Here is a 17,920-nt window from a genome sequence, read left to right as displayed (position 1 = left end):
ATGAAACCTTAATCTATAATTCCCTGTAATTAACAAAGGTTCTGCATTTTATCACTGAAATCTAGACACACTACCTCTCTTGAGACTACAGTGACCAAAGTCTATACCAAATTGCCTCTAAGTCACAGAAAACTGGAACTCAATCTTAGATTTCTGATTTATTTGGAAATAAATAATTGCATAACAGTTGCTCAGGAAGAATAAAATATTCAACCCCAAAATACCAACTGCAGAATTATTTTTAAAGTAAGTTTGATATGCAAAATAAATCCATAATAAATAACTGTATCATAAATTAAATGCATATGTACATATGCTTAGACAAATTCTTACAATTTTTTAATCTTGTCCACAAAGTATAAACTGCTATGCCTTGGAGAATTATTCAAGTTCCCAAAATCTTGCTAAAGCTAAGGTCTCGGATGTCATTTACGTTATATATTTCAGCCATTAAAGTCAATGTTCTGACAGGCCCTTTGGCTCGGATCCCAGGGCATGAATCTGCCTTAAACCGACATAAGAATGTGTCAGAGGGCTATATGTCAATCAACCTAAAGAAGAGCCTAGTCTCAATTTGGTATTGTCAGCTGCAGACATTAAATCCAGCAACAGTTAATTGTTAACACTTCAAGTGGAAATACTGATGGAAGAGAGGAGGAAGGTGTCCAGGTTCAGGAGATAAAGCTGTTAATTGCCACCCTTCTGTGTAGATTTGTTTAGTAATGAAAACAATGTGTCTAATCATATAATGTTTCTATTTGCTCCCTAAGGACTCTTCAGAGAAAGTTTCTGTCCCGGCTAGACTTCAGCTGCTACCAACTGTGCAGGGACAAAAGAAGAGCAATCCAGGCACTTGGTGCAGGCAAATAGCTCAAAGTGGTTCTGCAGACACAAGCCCAGGGAGGAGTCAGGAGCTGGACTCACAGCTTAGAGGAAAAGAGGAAAATGTCTATCCCTCAGTAGCAACAACTTCATGCAGATTCAGATGTAGTAAGAGAAGACTCCTCCGAAGGGAGGTAAACCAGTGAGAGGGAAAGGAGAAGGAGGACAGGAGATGGAGGAGGGACTGAAAAGGAGTCCTTAAGGACAAGGAAGAAGCGTCCTGGCCTGCTCAAACAAACCCTCACCATTCCTGTCAGCAACAAATAAGTTATTTCTCGATCCGTTAAAATGGCCATGTGGTCAAACAACAACATCAGAGAGATGTGGGTTAGAAGGGAACATTTCTGAAATGCTGCTGCCCATCCATGTCCCTTGAGGATCCACAGGTGACACTGAACCTGTCCTTGGACAGTGGTTGATATAACTCTAGCTACCTTACTGATCTCGAAAGCATATTTTAGGGAGCGAGCGGCAAGTCTACATGCGCGCATTATTCATGGAATTTTACTTTCCTTCATTTGGTAAAGGAAACATGACAGAATAAAGTTGTATCATTTAATATTGTTCTTCAAACCCTTTAGGACCAATTATTGAGTGCATGCAGAAATGCCTGGCTGCCAGTGCACCTTCTTTAATTGCATTGATGATGATGATGATACATTATAAGGAATAGCTTGTCTTGAACATGGCCAAGCCCAGTTTCAACTAACCCATCAAACTCCCCAAGACTGCCAGGTACCACGCCACTTCTTTCATCTGTGGACCTGTCAGCCTGTATCTGCCTGCTCCTTCATGTGCCACCCACATATTTGTCCTATCATGTTCCATTGTCCCTTACTCATCCACTGAACTTTACCCTCCTTGAATATATATTCCAAACCCTCTCACCATTTGAAGCTTCTAAACTGAAGCCCATAACATACAACTTGCCAGATATATTTTGTACTTTAACACATTTTGGGAAGGTTTTTTTTTTTTTAAAAAAACTATTGTATTATTGCGTGCTGTGTGTAACTCAGTATTTCTGGGGAGCAGTGGCTCTCAGGTCCAGTTCTCCAAATCTAAGGTGCACAGAGACGACAGACCATTTCTGACAGTCAATAAATCATCTGCCACCAAAGTATTTGTCAAAAAAGAGACAAATCTAAAATATAATCAGTTCTTAAAACCCACTTTTATGTTCAAAGGGGGAAGAAAAGTGAGTACCTAAACAGTAGCCTGAGCTCCCCATAACTCATAATTTTGAGTATGCTTGGTTCTTGTAAAGTTGAAGCTGGTTTCTTCCTAAATAAGCATGTAGGGAAAAAATAGTCTCTTCTAGCTTTTAAATTCTGATGAGAAATTTAAGTTACATATTTGAAAGAAGAGAGGATGAGAGACAGACAAACACCGGTGGTACTAAGCAGCGTCTCAGAAAAACAGCTGAGTCAAACCAAGAGACATCGCAGTGATTGAAAACAAAATTCCATCTGCAGAACTAGATGAGCCCGGAGCTGGCGAGCGCAAGACCACCCTACTCATATGAATGCAGTGCATATTATACACGATGGGATGCTCCTAAATCATAAGGCATAGCGGTTTTTTCTGTGAATTTAAACACCAATGGCACACTGAGAAACTCCAAGAACAGTTACAACTCTGTATCACATCTCAGAGAAATTGTATTTATTTCCATATCACCAAGGAAAAAGACCAAGTAACCAACAACTTAACAGTTAAAATGCTGTTTTCTGTTTTAAGTGTTTCAGTTTAGGACACTAACAAGTTATTTAGAATGTCATGTGTTGTCCAAAAGACTCTTCATATACAAAGTTCTGTTACACATTAACACCCTCCATGCAACTTTAAATATGATAGGACTTATCAAACTTCAATATATCCAAAACCTTCAGTATTAGGGCATGTGCTTGTTATCTTCCAACAATGAGGTAAATTTGTAATTTAAAGAAATTATGTCACCAAAGGTCACCTTGAACTATAAGAAGGGGAGGGGGGGACTGACCAGTATCTGAATGAAACTATAAGTAAATTATAAACTATAAGTAAATTGTCCAGCCATGCTGCCAAACATAGAGCTGCTGTGAAGTTCAGACCTATTTTCAGGTGCCACTGAGATTACACAAAGACTGTAAGCAATCAAACAAATAGGAGTAAGCTCGAAACAAATGAGTAAATTGAATCATTATCTTTAAAGCAGCATTCTCCTCCAAACAAAGTAGGAGGAATTATCAAAAAGCAATCCTCAAAGCATCTCCATTTTTGCATGTCAAAAAGAAAGAATTATGCTAGAACAAATATATAAATAACAGTATGTTCTGTGTTAAGCCCTTAACAAAGAAACCCCTCAGAGCAGTAAAACAAAGTCCTGTCAAATCCCCATTTCTTACAAAATAGCAGGAAGATCTTTCTACAATGGTAGAAACTGTATTTATAGTAACAGAGTGAAAGGTTGAGATAAAAGCTGAAAGAATTAAAGTCAAAGCCCCAGCTCGACATGGGTTATGGTTTTGATTTTTATCCTTATTCTGGTCTGCAAATATTAAGACAGAAAACCCTTCCATTTGATTGTGGGATCCTCTGAGACTCTACAACCTCAGAAGAGCACATGAAACAGATGAAAACGCATCTGGCTTGGGAGCAGACTCCATATTAAATGGCAATGCGCAAAGTAACAACTACAACTGCAGAAAGCCTTGGGGGAGGGGAGGGGAGGGCAAGGGAAGGGAGGGGAGGGGAGAGGAGGGGAGGGCAAGGGAAGGGAGGGGAGGGGAGGGGAGGAGGCTAAAGGCTGAAATTCTGCAACTGATGTGGGGCAGGCAGAGAAAGGGAAACAAGGGGGCTGGCTTTACTGTCTTAAGATGGCAGTCTGTTTATAACTACTGCATTCCTGAAAACAGAAGGCAGCAAATTATGACCCCCATCCCTTCCCTCCAAAGCTAAGCAAGCCCAGCACACACAAGCATGACACGCCCAGAGGACATCCCACAGCTGGCCAGTATATCTCTATCTAAGACAGAATCCCTGGAGCTGTCACTCAAGAGTTACAGATCCGGAGCACTGCACACTTTTCTCACAAAGAAAGCAGTCCAAGTCCAAAAATTCTGGTGTCAACTAGAAATTCTTTCTCACTGCAGAAAGAATTCTTCATCTTGCACATGTTTTGTTTCTAATGGAGGCAAAGCTACATTTAAAACACAAAGCTTTGGGACACGTTTAAAATACCTTATATTGCATTTTCTCTTATATTGCATTTCCTTGTGTCTTCTCTCATAAGGAACACACATATACTCCAGTAGATTATATGAACACAAGGCACAAACTGGAAGACTTTCCTTAAAGTTAATTGGAGTATTTCATCTTTCCTTTATCCACTGTGAAGAACCACAAACCCAGTGGCTTGGTCTTCATCGCATTCTTAATCTTTACTTTTTAAATCAGATAACTGGTTTAAAATTTGATGGAGAAAGGGCTCAAAGTCCCAAACAACAGTAAAACAGCAGGAGTGTAGTAAAATATTGAATGACTGTGTCTTTCTCTCAAATAATTAAACCCTGTAAAGTAATACTACTAAGTATGAAAGTAAAGATTCTTTACCATGTAAGCCTGGGAGACAGCTTAAGCCCACATGCATTCACGCAATCACTGAGAGAAGAGATGGGCAAAAGGATCCTCGTTCTCTCCTTTACTCATTTAAGTAAGTTACGGATTATCATAATTCACTTTTACAAATCACAAATTTCTAAAGATGATATTTCCATTACAATTACTTGCTATTTTATCCAGTATTTTATTTCAACTGTCACATTTTGAGCACAGAAACATTTGTACAACTACCAGGGGAAAAATAACTCGAACCAAATTGAAGAATTACCATAACTACTAGTTCAATATGTCTGGTTAAAATAGAGACATCTGGTTTATCATTAAATCTTTTGTGTTGATGACTTCCAATGTGTCTTTGCCCGTTAATAAACTTTGCAAAAAAAGAAGAAGAAGGAGAAGAAGCAGCCAACTTTCCAAAACAAAAGAAAGAAGAGGAAATCTGAGACTATGAAATCTATTGCAAGATGTATCAATACCTCTGTACCGTTCAGTAAAATGAAGCATAATTCTTTTGAGAATTCTGCAGAGACTGCTGGAATACAAATGTCTGGTTTTGAATTCCATCAGAATAATGATATCTATTAAATAATTCTCTGCAGGCATGGCTAATTCATGAATCGTTATTTTTAAATATTTATAAATCAACTCATTGTGCGGTTGTTTAAAACGTATACACTGAAACTCTATAATAGCCCTTGATTGCTACTCCAAGGAACCCGAATAATGCGTTTTCAGAAGCCTTGCACACCCACACACAATTCTGAATTAATGGCCAAGCAAACAATAAGTAATGTACTTGAAAGCTAGGCAAAAAATCCCAGTTAGAAGTCAAACTGGCATCTACTTAGCTCTCAGTGCTTGCTTCTCACATATACTCCACCACAACTCCGTTTTCTCACCCAGACAGTTCATTGCAGAGTGGCTATCACCTGCCCATTCATCCACAGAGAGTGATTTCGTGATTAACACAATCACAGATAAGGGCAGAAATGATAACATACACCAAGGCCAAATTAAGAGATGAAGAAATAAAAGAGTCTGGCCACTCCCGCTCCCAATGACCAGATTGCAATTAAAAAGGACTTTTGTCACTTCTTGGCAGGGCAATAGGGCCAATTATCTAAACCCTTTGCTAGAATCCACAGACATACCAGTAAGGCCCTTCAAGGAAACTCACATAATTACTTTTGACAAATGTTCTCCTTGAGCTTAAGAGTTACTCAAACGCTTTTTAAAATGACTACAATTATGCTAAACAATCTTTAACAAAGTCAACACAATAACCAGCGTTGAGCCTCCACACCACACCTCACCCTCCAACCCCAAGGCATGCAAACTGCTTTCTTTTTGGCCAATTTATAACAGATAGCAAGTTGGTGAATAAATATTTAATTTATGCAGTCAAAGCTCTAAAAGGCTGAGCTTCGAATGCAATGCCTTTCGTTCCCGTGAGACTCTGTACAAAATATCCTTTTAAGCACACACACACACACACACACACACACACACACACACACGTTTACAGCTGTCCTTTTTTTAAATGATGGGGAAAGGGTGAAAATAGGGAAAGAGAATCCCCACGCAAACACACACATAAACACATACATACACATTCACCTAAACCAGGACGCCGACGCCCCTCTGCCAACCAGCATTTCTATAGAGACATTCTTAACATAATTAAAACCTAAGCTCTGAAACGTTAAAGAAAAAGAATACCAGGCCAGTAAAGCTGCCCAGCAAGCCAGCGGTGAAACACACGTAGCTGCAGACTTCTAATCTCCCAGGACAAATGTCACTGAACCAACTTCACCAAACACACACACACACACACACACACACACACACACGAATTGCACACGTGCAGAGAACATAAGGCATAGACACCATGGCAGAGCACAGTACCTACAAACAGCGCGAACCCGGTCCACACAAAACATGCTCGCACAGTGTCCTCACGGAATGCACACGACACGGCACACAGACACAGCGACCTAGCCCACATGCACACGCCTTCCAAGTCCGAGTCGGACACACACGGGGCATGCACGTGTGGAAGAGCTGAACTCACAAACGCGGGACACACACACAGACACCCGGACTGTTCCCGGAGTTATTGATGAAATTCCAGGGGGTGGAGGGCCGGGGAGGGAGTGGTAATTGCCACACAAAGGTCTCGGGAGCGGCAGAGAGGGAAGTAAGTGCCCCGCGCCAAACGTTGAGAGATTCACCGGTTCGCGGGAGGCGCCGCGGGACTCCCAGCGCCAAGTCCCGTGAAGAAGTGTCCCGGGCGGTCCCGGGTGCGCAGGGCGCGGGGTCCCCGAGCTAATCCTGCGCCCCTCGGCGCGCGCACGCACACCAGGACCCCGGCGAGCCCACTCCCGCGGAATAACAAAGAGCCGGAGCCGGGGAGCGGGGGAGCGGGCGGCGGCTCCGGTCGAGGGCCGAGGCGGCGCGGGGCGCGGGGCGGGGCGGGACGTACCAGGCGGGCAGCCTCGGCCCAGGTGCGGTCCTTCTTCTTCCTCTTGTCTTTCATGTTTGCATCTCATTGATGGTGCTGAGGATGACGTGGGGGGGATTCCGCGGGTGCTCGGGGTGCGGGCGCCGAGACAATGACCCAGTGACCCGGTGACCCGCACTCGCGCGGCGGGGGGAGGCGCGGGCGGCGGCGGGAGGGACCGAGCGCGGCGGGTGGGGGTGGGGGCGCGCGGCGGCGGCGCGCGGGGCCGGGCGGGGGTGGCGGGACTAGGCGGGGGCGGGGCCGGGGGCGGGGGCGGCGCGGGCCGGGCTGGCTCGTGCGGGGCTCGCGCTGCGCGGCGGCCGCGGTGACAGCTCGGGGGATGCTCCGCTCGGCCCCGCGAACAACAATACACTCTGACGTCACGGGGAATGGCGCCGCGCTCACACGCGCTCACACCGTCCTCGCGCGCGCACCCCGCGCACACTCGCCGCGCGCCCCCTCCTCCGGCCACGCCCTGAAACGCGGACCGGACCCTTTTCCTCTCCGGTCCTGCCCGGGGCAGTTGGTCGGACAGGCTTGGGGCAGGCCGACCCACTCCAGTCTACCCTGTCCCATCAGGGCCAAAAACACGCAACCATGGTGGCTTTGGGAAGTTGGGGGGCTCTGCGCTCCGCAACTGGGCGCCCGGTCCTGAGAACGCGCGCGTGCGCGTCCGACACACACACACACACACACACACACACACACACACACACACTCACACACCCTCTCCCTCCTGCTCCCACCCCCAGCTCTGCGCTCCCCTAACCCTGCCTCTGCTTGGAGGGGTGGATTCCCAGAGCCTTGCGGAACGAAATCAGCCTCCTCTGGCACAGAACTAATATTGAAAGAGCAACTTGATACTGCGCAGAGCCACCTACGCGGTCTGAAACAATGCGAGACCGAAAGAGGTTTCGAAGATTCATGTCTCTCTATGCCCGTAGTATATATAGCAATAATTACCGTCTAAATACTCTGTAGCCATCATTGCTAGCTTCTAAGGTGGTGCCTGTGTCAACAACAGTCGAACCTTTAGCATTTGACTATTTTCAAAATTACATTTGATTTTGGGGTTCAGAATATATGGAGAGTTGGGGGTGGTGGCGAACTACATAAAATGTACTAAGACTTCAAAGTTTATGGTAACCTTTTAAAACTTCTTATGCCACTCATGAGCTGTTTCGGTTGATAAAGTTGTAATTAGAGAAAGAGACGACTATGCCCGAACCCCTCATTAATCGTGCGTGTATTTGTCTTGAGTAGGTAAAGACAAAACGTCACGCCTACCGGATTATTTACCTAAAGTTATGTCCTGAAGGTAATGATATGTAAATAGAACGGTGTGGGTTTCTTCCTGGTCATCATCTCATCTTGTCCTCCCCAAAGCATTTAACACACTTTTCTCTCTACTGTATAACATAAGGAAACCAAGAACACCGGAATAGCTGTAAGCTCTTCCTAAACTGGGCTTAAGGAACGCAAGATTTTGGTCCTAATTTTACTTTGTGCTATTCTGCACTACTATGATTACAAGTAATTCTTGTCTGAAGAGTGAACACTCAAGTCTAGAAAGAACACATTTCCTTGAAAATGAGACCAGCCAGAGCGATCTCCTGAGAGCCCTGTCAAGTGTCTGAGGTAATGAAATTGGTTGATGACAAACAATTAAGCCGAGACAGTTAATTCTTCTAAAATATTTGTTTTATTAATTTATTTGAATAACAAAAATGCTATCCATCAGCTTAAAGAAATATCCAAAGACTTATTCTCTCTCCTTTTGTTTAAAAATAGGATTTAAAGAACACACTGATACTATCCCCTGGGAAAAACTTTACACTTGCAATTTGCATAATTCTAACCAGGTGTGTCACAGTTTTATCTTCCATCTCAAATATATTAAATTTGAGATTTGTTCACATCTGCCTTTATTCCCAAGAATTGTCATTATGAGTACAGTAATTGATACACCAAGGGTTTTTTTTTATTATTATTGTAATGGTTTTTCTTCTATATAGAAATAACTTTTGAGCAAGCAGATCATAGCATGGAATTTGTTATTTTTCTGTAACATAGTACTTCATAAGAAGTTTGAGAGGCCATTATAAGACAACCTACTTTGTGTATTTTGTTGATTTAATATTAAGAGACTATGTGTCACCCCACTTAAGCAGATTTAAGTTGATGTTCAAAAAGCTATCAGTCTTGCGTGCCTTCGATGACAGCTAAGTTTGAGCAAGCACAGTTCAGAGCTAATTCTTGCATACCATTTCCCTTTGGGGTATTGTGTTTTAATCACACAGACCAGGTAAATCTGCTAAAAGTCTGGTGAGTATCTATGCCAACCTAGAATACTTCAGAGGTGGACCATAAGAAAAGCCACCACTTCAGAGAGGTAACTGATTTAGTCCTTTATTTTGTATTTCAGCCTATTTGGTCATCAGCTTTCCTGAGATGCATTTATTTTTCTCAATGTATAATATGAGTGCAGTAGGGAAGAGGAAAGATTTAATGTGAATCAAATATGAACCTTTTATTTGTAAATAACATAAATATCATTTTTAAAATATGTGTATGTGTGTGTCTGTGTGAAGGTATGCAAAAGTGAGTGCACTGGCCATGGAGGTCAGAAAAGGTCATAGCCTCTGTAGCTAGAGTGACAGGAAGTGGAGAGCCAAGCTGCCTGATGTGGTCAATGCTGGAACCAAACTCAGGTCCTCTGCAGAAGCAACATAAGTGCTGATAATTAACCACGGAGCCATCTCTCCAGCTCCTCTCTGGATCACTATTATTAAAACAGTATATGGTAAATTTCCCAAGAAATATGCAGGTAGAATTAATTGAAAAATAGGAAAATAATTCTCCACTGGAAAAATCATGGGAACCTTTAATAAAGCGGGTTCATTAGATAGAAGTGGGATTTGCAACATGTAAGGATATTTACTTTTGCAAGAAGGAAATTAACAAACTACAACAACAACAAAAACTATTTCCAAGCAAGAGTAGGAAATTTCAGTCAGGACAGTTAACACCTAGGAGAATGTTTAAGCAGGCAGATGACAACTACCAAGTATACTAATATGCCAAACTCTTATTAGCTCATGTGTTTTCTCAAGGGCCTTCTTATGAGAAATAATAATTCAAAGCCAGGGCCTAGGAGGGCCTGCCTATAAAGTGGCCCCCATCTAATTTTCATTCCTATAGAACAACACCCAAGTCAAGCTACATACAATTACCTGTTACTCTAGCTCTAGGAAATCCCATGTCCTGTCTGGCCTCTGTGGATACCCAAAGACATGGCATATATACACTCGCATAGACACACACATACATGTAAGTAAAAATATTGCAACACATTTAACAGTGATTGTCCAGTGAGTATCAAATAAGTTATAATAACTATTCATTTATCTACAGGAAGGTAGAGATAATAGTACGCTGGAAAAAATGGCCAAAGGTCATAGGAGAGCACAACATCAAACAAAGGTAAACTTTAAAAGTTGGGGCCAGCCGGGCAGTGGTGGCGCACGCCTTTAATCCCAGCACTTAGGAGTTGGGAGGCAGAGGCAGGTGGATTTCTGAGTTTGTGGCCAGCCTGGTCTACAGAGTGAATTTCAGGACTGCCAGAGATATACAGAGAAACCCTGTCTCAAAAACAAAACAAAACAAAACAAAAAACAAAAAAAACAGAAACAAAAACAACATAAAACAAAACAAAACAAAACAAAAAACAAAACCAAAAAAGTTGGGGCCAGAAGTGAAGCTATGTGTCTGGTCTCTTGGGAAATTCAAGGCTTCATCATGGGCCTGTGCAAAGACTTTGCCAAAAGTTTCTGGGTTTCTGGATGGAATGAGTAGAATAACTGTGTGGTATTTAAAGCCTATGTATAAACAGTTACAGACTCCTTAGTTGGACATCACAGGAGACAGTCTAGAATGAATGGAAACACCATTATTCCACACACATAAGCACGCACACCATGCCCCCCCCACACACACACACCAAAAGAAACGCACACAAAAACAGTAGATACATCAGAAAAAGTGGAAAGGGTGGGAGTCAATACAAGATGAGAGCATTAAGGCAGAGTAGCAAGGCACATAGCCAGGGCTGAATAGCCTTTACAATCAAATAGCTTGTTCTTTGTCTCACAAATATATTATGGCCAAGGTAAGGACTTCTGAATTCTAAAATAAGGATATTTAATGACTCTGTTTTCCTAAGTACCATTTGCTATTCATAAAGCTCTAATGCCTCTGGAAAGCCCACACATGTGACCTTCCTGTTTCCTGTGTCTATTCCTCTGCCCATGGAAGCTCCAACATGAAGTAAACCGCTTGTCCTAGGGCATAACAAACATTTCCTGAATTAAAGTATTGGAAATTTACTGAAGATCATTCTTTTCATTCTGAATGCAATAAAAGTTCCAGTGAATCCAGATTTATTTCAATGCTTTTTTTCCTTAACAACAATTTTATGTCTTCCAGGTCTCACTCATGTGTAACATAAAAGGTGTAATGTAGAACCAAATACAATATTCATTAACTCTCTATACTCAGATATTGAAGAGTGGATGTCCCTGAAGACTAATGAACTTTGGCTTGTATATAATATTTGAATACTAGGTCTCCTGTGTAGTATTTCAACAATTCTATGTCTCTTGCTGTATCCATTTTAAGCCAGGTTAAAATTAAAATACAAGTCGAAGCATCAGATGAACTTTGATAACAAAGTGGCAATACTGCATATCAGAAACTGATTTTGTCTAGACTCGAGATAATGCTTTTAGAAGGAAATGAGTGGATTAGTTGAATGTATTTTTTACTTTATTTATTCGTTAATAATTTGTTGAAATTATTTATTTTTCTGATCTGTAGCAGTTTAGCAGTTTAGGATTTCAGATACTCTGAGTCTTTTTCACTATAGGTGGCAATGAAGCAAAGAACAAAAGAGGTTTTTCTTTTCTGCAAAACTCTCCTTCAGTTGATTTCATCTTCATCATTAACCAGTGTCAGTTTCAGTTTTTAGCTAATTAGGGGTGTTTGAGACTTGTTTTTAATTCTCTAGTCAGGTTTTACTGTCAGCCTTCGCTCCACTAATTATAAGGGCATTTTCATGATGGCTCTGGAGTCTTAGTGCCAAAGTGTTCTTTAAATGGGAGAGAATTGGGGAAACAGAAGCTAAAATATGTTCATAGCTTTCTTCTTTTGCACTTTCCTAAATTGCTCTTTCTTTCTCTCTCTGTCTCCCTTTTTCCTGTTTTTATCTTTCTGCTTCCTTAGGGCAATAACAAACCCAGCTTCTGAGTAGGGCCCTTCATTCAAGAATTTACCTTCCCCCTTTAAACCCTTAATTAGGCATAGAGAACACAGTGTGATTTATGGCCTGGTGTTTAACAGGCTCACACTTAATCCATTACACAAAAGGGTTACACATACGCCCTAACAGCGGCTCTCATTAGTTTATACAAAATGAAAGAAAAAAAAAGGAAAAAGGAAAAAAAGAAAAAAGAAAAAGGAACCACTTAGAAAATGTAAATAGAGCTCTGGCTGATAGTATCTTTTTATGCATATGCCATGTGATTCGAGTTTCAACACTGCAGTCTAACAGAGCTTTTTGCTTATTTTCAGAGCTACAAATTACATTTCTCTAGGTAAACTCTAATTCAATCCCACTCTTACTAGCTAAGAAGGAAAATCACGTGCTTCTAAATTCATCTTTGTGTGAAAAGAACATTCTGAGTTCAGAAAGAAGACGAGAATTCTGATTCACACTTAAATCTCAGATGCTACACACAGGTCAATGGCATGTTGGTTATGGCCTGCTTCACTTTGTGTTGAACAAATGCACAGCTTTTGTGATTGAGACTTCACAAAAGAGAACTTCAGAGGAATCGCCAACAAGTAATTCATCCTGATAATTTTCCCACTGTCTGCAGTTTTAAGTTGTACAGTAGCTTCCTCCTTATTGTATCCATAGCATTGACAGCTCAAAGGGCAATATAAAGCTATTTTGCTACTTTTACAAGGATGGATTGAAAGGATGGGAGATACAAGTCCTTTTGTAACAGAAGAATTCTTATTGCTTTCCCATTGAGTTTTATTGCAGGGGACACGGCACTGATCATCTTAGCCAACACACTTCCAGTAACCATGGGGTGTCCTGATTGATTACCTCAAAAGCGTGGATAACTGGAAGATCTCTTAGGAGCCCATTGTGGCAGGGAAATGCCATCCAGACCTGCAGCCAAGCATGCGATGGAAGAAAAGAAGTTAGACCATGCAGGAACCGCCACTCCAGTGAGAACCACCCAGCAATGAGGAAAGGCAACAGGGCTGCATTTCAGGGGTGCAGAGGGAGAGAGATCCTCCCTGTGTCAGTCCCTCAGGATTTTCATTTATCAGCCCCCCAAGGGCTGGAGGTGATGGCACAGCAAAGCATATTTATTTTTTCCTGTGACACTAGAGAAATACAGAAAACGATATTGCTCATCTACTTCCTCTGGCTTTCCACAACTCTGTCACACTTAGGCAAGATGTCCCCAAGGAAAGGGATCAAAGCTAGTTATGACATTCAAATGTCAAAATAGTGAGGCATGCCTTTTAACAATACCTGGTAAGAATATTCTGGTAAGAATTTTTATCAATGCACATTTTTTAGCAGAAAATTCTTTTCTCGAGAGACTCCCATTTTTAAACCAAAAGGTGATCAATACTGTAGAACACCCAAATGTCAATCAAAACCATTCTGTCTAGCCAGCATTCATTTGTTTCCACATCATAAGACTGGCTCTCCCTACTTTGTCTTTGTGGCTGGTTTGCTATGTCTCTATGCAGCAAAGGACTAGTTCATGTTGGAAAACTTGTTTAATCTTTTAATTTCTGTTCTTTTAGAATATATAATTGTTACAACATGCAAAAGGCTCAAGTTCAAAGTGATGAGTCTGACAATTTTATATTCAGCTATAACTATCATTCAAAAGAACATATAAAACATTTCTATCAGCCAGAGCTTTCTTCCTGCTGTCATAACTTAGACTGTGCAGGAAGAAACACTTTCAGACTGATTTTAACTTGCTGTAAGCTCTTGATATTTTCCTGCCAGTCACGTGTCTGTATGTGTTTGTAATGGCATCTACTGTGCTTAATCAAGTTATATAGGTGTATATGTATTATACACCTATAAGTGTTATATAGAGTTATATAGGTTATATGCATTTAACTTTCTGTTATGATTAAGGATTGGGGCATTTGCGAAGAATACCTTGTATACCCCAAGGTCAAACATGGCTAACTGGAAGATCTCTTAGGAGCCAAGGTCAATTATCATTCTGGCCTAGGAGCCACGCTTTTGTCTGTGGTAGAAACATAATTAATTTTTGTGACTAGGATGAGATATAACCTTTTACAAAATTTATTATTTCATTTATTCATTGAATTTCTTTAGCCCTGTTATCACACCAAAGACAGGACCTGTATGGATCTATTTCTGGCCTTTTAAATTTTTATTCTATTTGCCTGTTTGATTTATATTACATGTACTAGTGAAAAACCATCATAATTATTGAAGCTTTGCAGGGAAGTTGAAATAAAATACATAAATTTTGAGGGTTTCTTGCTTTTGTATGCGTTTTATAGCTAATTGCTCTTCTATACACATTAAAGATTTAGCCAATTTTGGTATAGATAGACATGAATTTAGAGGTCAATTTAAAAAGAATAGCACATTAGCCAAGTAGAATGAATATATTAATGAAGTGAAAGATCATTTGAAGGACTCAAATGGAAAGTACTAAAACTGGTATATTTGTAAAGTTGAGCTATTATTTTCCGGTTATATTTTAGAATTTTTAAAGTAGAACTCTTGAACAAGGCTATTAGATTTATATTCAACTCTTGAGTATTGCTATAATCTAAAATGTTACTTTAACTTGTGTTTTGATTTATGTACTAATATTGTATAAGATTAATAGTTTTTAAAAGAGTATCTTTCATGTTGTAACTTTGCCAAATTAATTTTTTGGTGTTATTTATTATTTGCAATAACTTACTTGAAAGCATTGTGTTGTATTCCTTTTCTGAATTAATACATTTTATTTATTTTTCTTGCTTTATTACACTAGCTAACATTTTGAAAAAAAAAGCATGAATTCATATGAAGGAAAACCACATCCAAATATCTATGCTCTGGGGTGAAGAAGTAAGTGTTTTATTTAAGCGCTGTGTTAGCTGTGTGGTGGTGATGATGCTGTCTGTAGACTGAAGAAACTTTTCTCTTTTCTAGGAAAACTAACAGTTCTTACTGCTCTTCTCAGCATGAAGGTGTTAAATTATATTAAAAGCATTTCTTCAAACGATACGGTTTTTTCCTACTCTGTAAACATAATATGCAGGTTACAGTTTAACCATGTTTGCAATAATAAAATTTATTATATTTAATATAAAGATACTTTGAGAAGTTGCTGTCTTTGTTATTTTGTTGATGGTTTAATCCTAATGCTCAGAAGCAAAACTAAGCTTTAATTTTCTTTTAATGCATGTAAAATGTGTGAATATAATAGTAATGAATTCATTGTGTAAGTTGTAATATTTATTCCTACTTTTGTTGAAATGATGTTTTACTAGAATGTTAATTTTTTTCCTTAAATAATGAGTAGAATTTGCTGTAAACTTCATAAAAGTAAAATTACAATTGTGTGCATAAAGGCTTTTGGTAACAAATTAATTTTCTTATATAAAAGGCTATCAATGTTCTCTCTCCTCTGATCTGCATTTCACTAAAGCTTTGCACATTTTATTGGTAGTAGTTTGTGATTTAAACAAATTGAATATGGCAAATTGAGATACTGTAATTATTATATATGTGAATGTATGATGTATTCAACTATAAATTTTATCTAGAGTTAGAATCCTTTGACCAATCTCGAAGTCAAAACTAGCTCCTATCACCAGGGTACAGGACCACATAGGAATAGTCTTCCTCACATGAGTTCACTCACTTAAAACAACATATTGATATAGCTTTCATTTATTAATGCTATTGTAGGCATTGCTAGTTTGTTTCTTTTTATTTATAAGTAGTATTCTATCTATAATTATACGTCTATGCAACACCAGACAATGTATCTACTTTCAGATGATTATAAATAGTACTGAGAACATTTGTGCACAAATATTTATGTGGACATATGTTTTCATTTTCCTTGGTAAATACCCACAAGTGAAATTACTGTTTTATGTTGTGTATGTTTAAGTTTTCAAATTGGTGAATCTCATTTAAACATGTTTCCAAACTGATACCTTATGCTTCAGTAAAATTTATATTTAAAACATTTACCTAACTTTTTATTATAATTTGTTGTTTTATTATTGAGTTTTAGGAATTCTTCATATATTGTGAACAGAATTTTCATATTCTTTGAACATAGGCTCTTCATCAAATATCTGATTTAAAGATATTTTCTCTTTGTGATTTATCTTTAATTTCCTGACAGTAGTTTTGAAATGGAAAGATCATTTTTTATGTTGATAAAATCTGACCGCCTTCTTGCTCTTTTGTAAATTGTTTACAGTATCATGTCTAAGAAAACACTCTAACACAAGGCCACATGTTTCACCTATGTTTCTTTCTAGAATCTTAGTATATGTGTTTTGAGTTATTGTATGGAGTTTGTATATGATGTGAGTTTAAGAGTCCCAGCTTGCTATTCTGTACATATGAAGAGTCAGTTACTACAAAATCCGTTGTTCAAAAGATTTCCCCTTACAGAAATCTCTTGGTACATTTGTCAAAAAATGAACAAAAAAAAAACTCAATTCTTTTTGTAAGCCATTTGCTCAGTTTCATTGACCATGTGTTTATTCTGATGTCAATCACATGCTTTCTTGATTAATGTATTTTTTTCTTGGATATTTTCTTTATTTACATTCCCCTTTCCAGATCACCTTTTCAAAAACACCCTATCCCATCCCTCCTCCCCCTGCTTCTATGAGGGTGCTCACCCACCCACCCACTGACTCCCATCTTCCTGTCTTCCTGCTCTGTCATTCTGGGCATCCATCAACCTCGGGCCCAAGGCCCTCTCCTCCCACTAATGTCCAACACGGCCATCTTCTGCCATATATGCAGCCAGTGCCATGGGTCCCTCCATGTGTGTTCTTTGGTTGGTGGTCCAGTCCTTGGGAGCTCTGGGCAGGTCTGACCTGTTGATATTTTTGCTCCCTCCATGGGGCTGCAAACCTGCTCAACTCCTTCTGTCCCTTCTCCAACTCCTCCATCCAGGGACTCCCGAGCTCAGTCCAATGATTGGCTGCTAGCATCCACCTCTGTATTTGTCAGGCTCTGGCAAAGCCTTTCAGGAGAGAGCCATATTAGGCTTCCATCAGCAAACACTTCCCAGCATCTACAGTAATATCAGGGTTTGGTGGCTGAATATGGGATGGATCCCCACGTGGGGTAGTCTACAGATGGCCTTTCCTTCAGTCTCTGCTCCACGCTTTGTCTCCATATTTCCTCCTGTGAGTAATTTGTTCACCCTTCTAAGAAACACTGAAGCATCCACATTTTAGGCCCATACCTAAACATAGTAAAAGCAATTTATAGCAAACCTATAGCCAACATCAAACTAAATGGAGAGAAACTTGAAGCAATCCCACTAAATTCAGGGACTAGACAAAGCTGCCTTCTCTCTCCCTATCTATTCAATATAGTACTTAAAATACTAGCCAAAGAAATTAGACAACAAAAGGAGGTCAAAGGGATACAAATTGGAAAGGAAGAAGTCAAAAGATCACTATTTGCAGATGATATGATAGTATACTTAAGTGACCCCAAAAACTCCACCAAAGAACTCCTACAGCTGTTAAACAACTTCAGCAAAGTAGCCAAATAAAAAATTAACTCAAACAAATCAGTAACCTTCCTATATTCAAAGGATG

At 39.9% G+C, this 17,920-nt stretch overlaps 1 protein-coding gene and 1 long non-coding RNA gene across 9 annotated transcripts in view; one reads left to right on the top strand and one right to left on the bottom strand.

The window, feature by feature from the left end:
* Asxl3 (additional sex combs like 3, transcriptional regulator) overlaps positions 1-7,294 on the bottom strand; it is a 186,151-nt gene extending 178,857 nt beyond the window's left edge. For 2 of the 8 annotated variants that reach the window (XM_006525742.4, XM_030250370.1), the window contains exon 1: positions 6,205-7,174. Coding sequence is in view for 2 of the 8 variants with exons in the window: in XM_006525739.3 (XP_006525802.1) it covers positions 6,717-7,034 (318 nt within the window). In the remaining 6 variants the exon portion in view is untranslated. Of the gene's footprint in view, positions 1-6,204 lie in introns of all 8 variants that reach the window. The other 6 variants (XM_006525739.3, XM_006525740.2, XM_030250369.1 and 3 more) reach the window with 6 other exon arrangements.
* Positions 7,261-16,531, top strand: Gm41676. The gene is made up of 2 exons (XR_877212.2): positions 7,261-15,182; positions 15,267-16,531. It is a non-coding gene; the product is annotated as a predicted gene, 41676 (long non-coding RNA).
* The last annotated feature ends 1,389 nt before the right edge of the window (positions 16,532-17,920 follow it).

The sequence above is a fragment of the Mus musculus genome, chromosome 18, assembly GCF_000001635.26.
Source record: "Mus musculus strain C57BL/6J chromosome 18, GRCm38.p6 C57BL/6J".
NCBI classification, from domain to species: Eukaryota; Metazoa; Chordata; class Mammalia; order Rodentia; family Muridae; genus Mus; species Mus musculus.
This window is presented reverse-complemented; position numbering and strand designations above follow the sequence as displayed.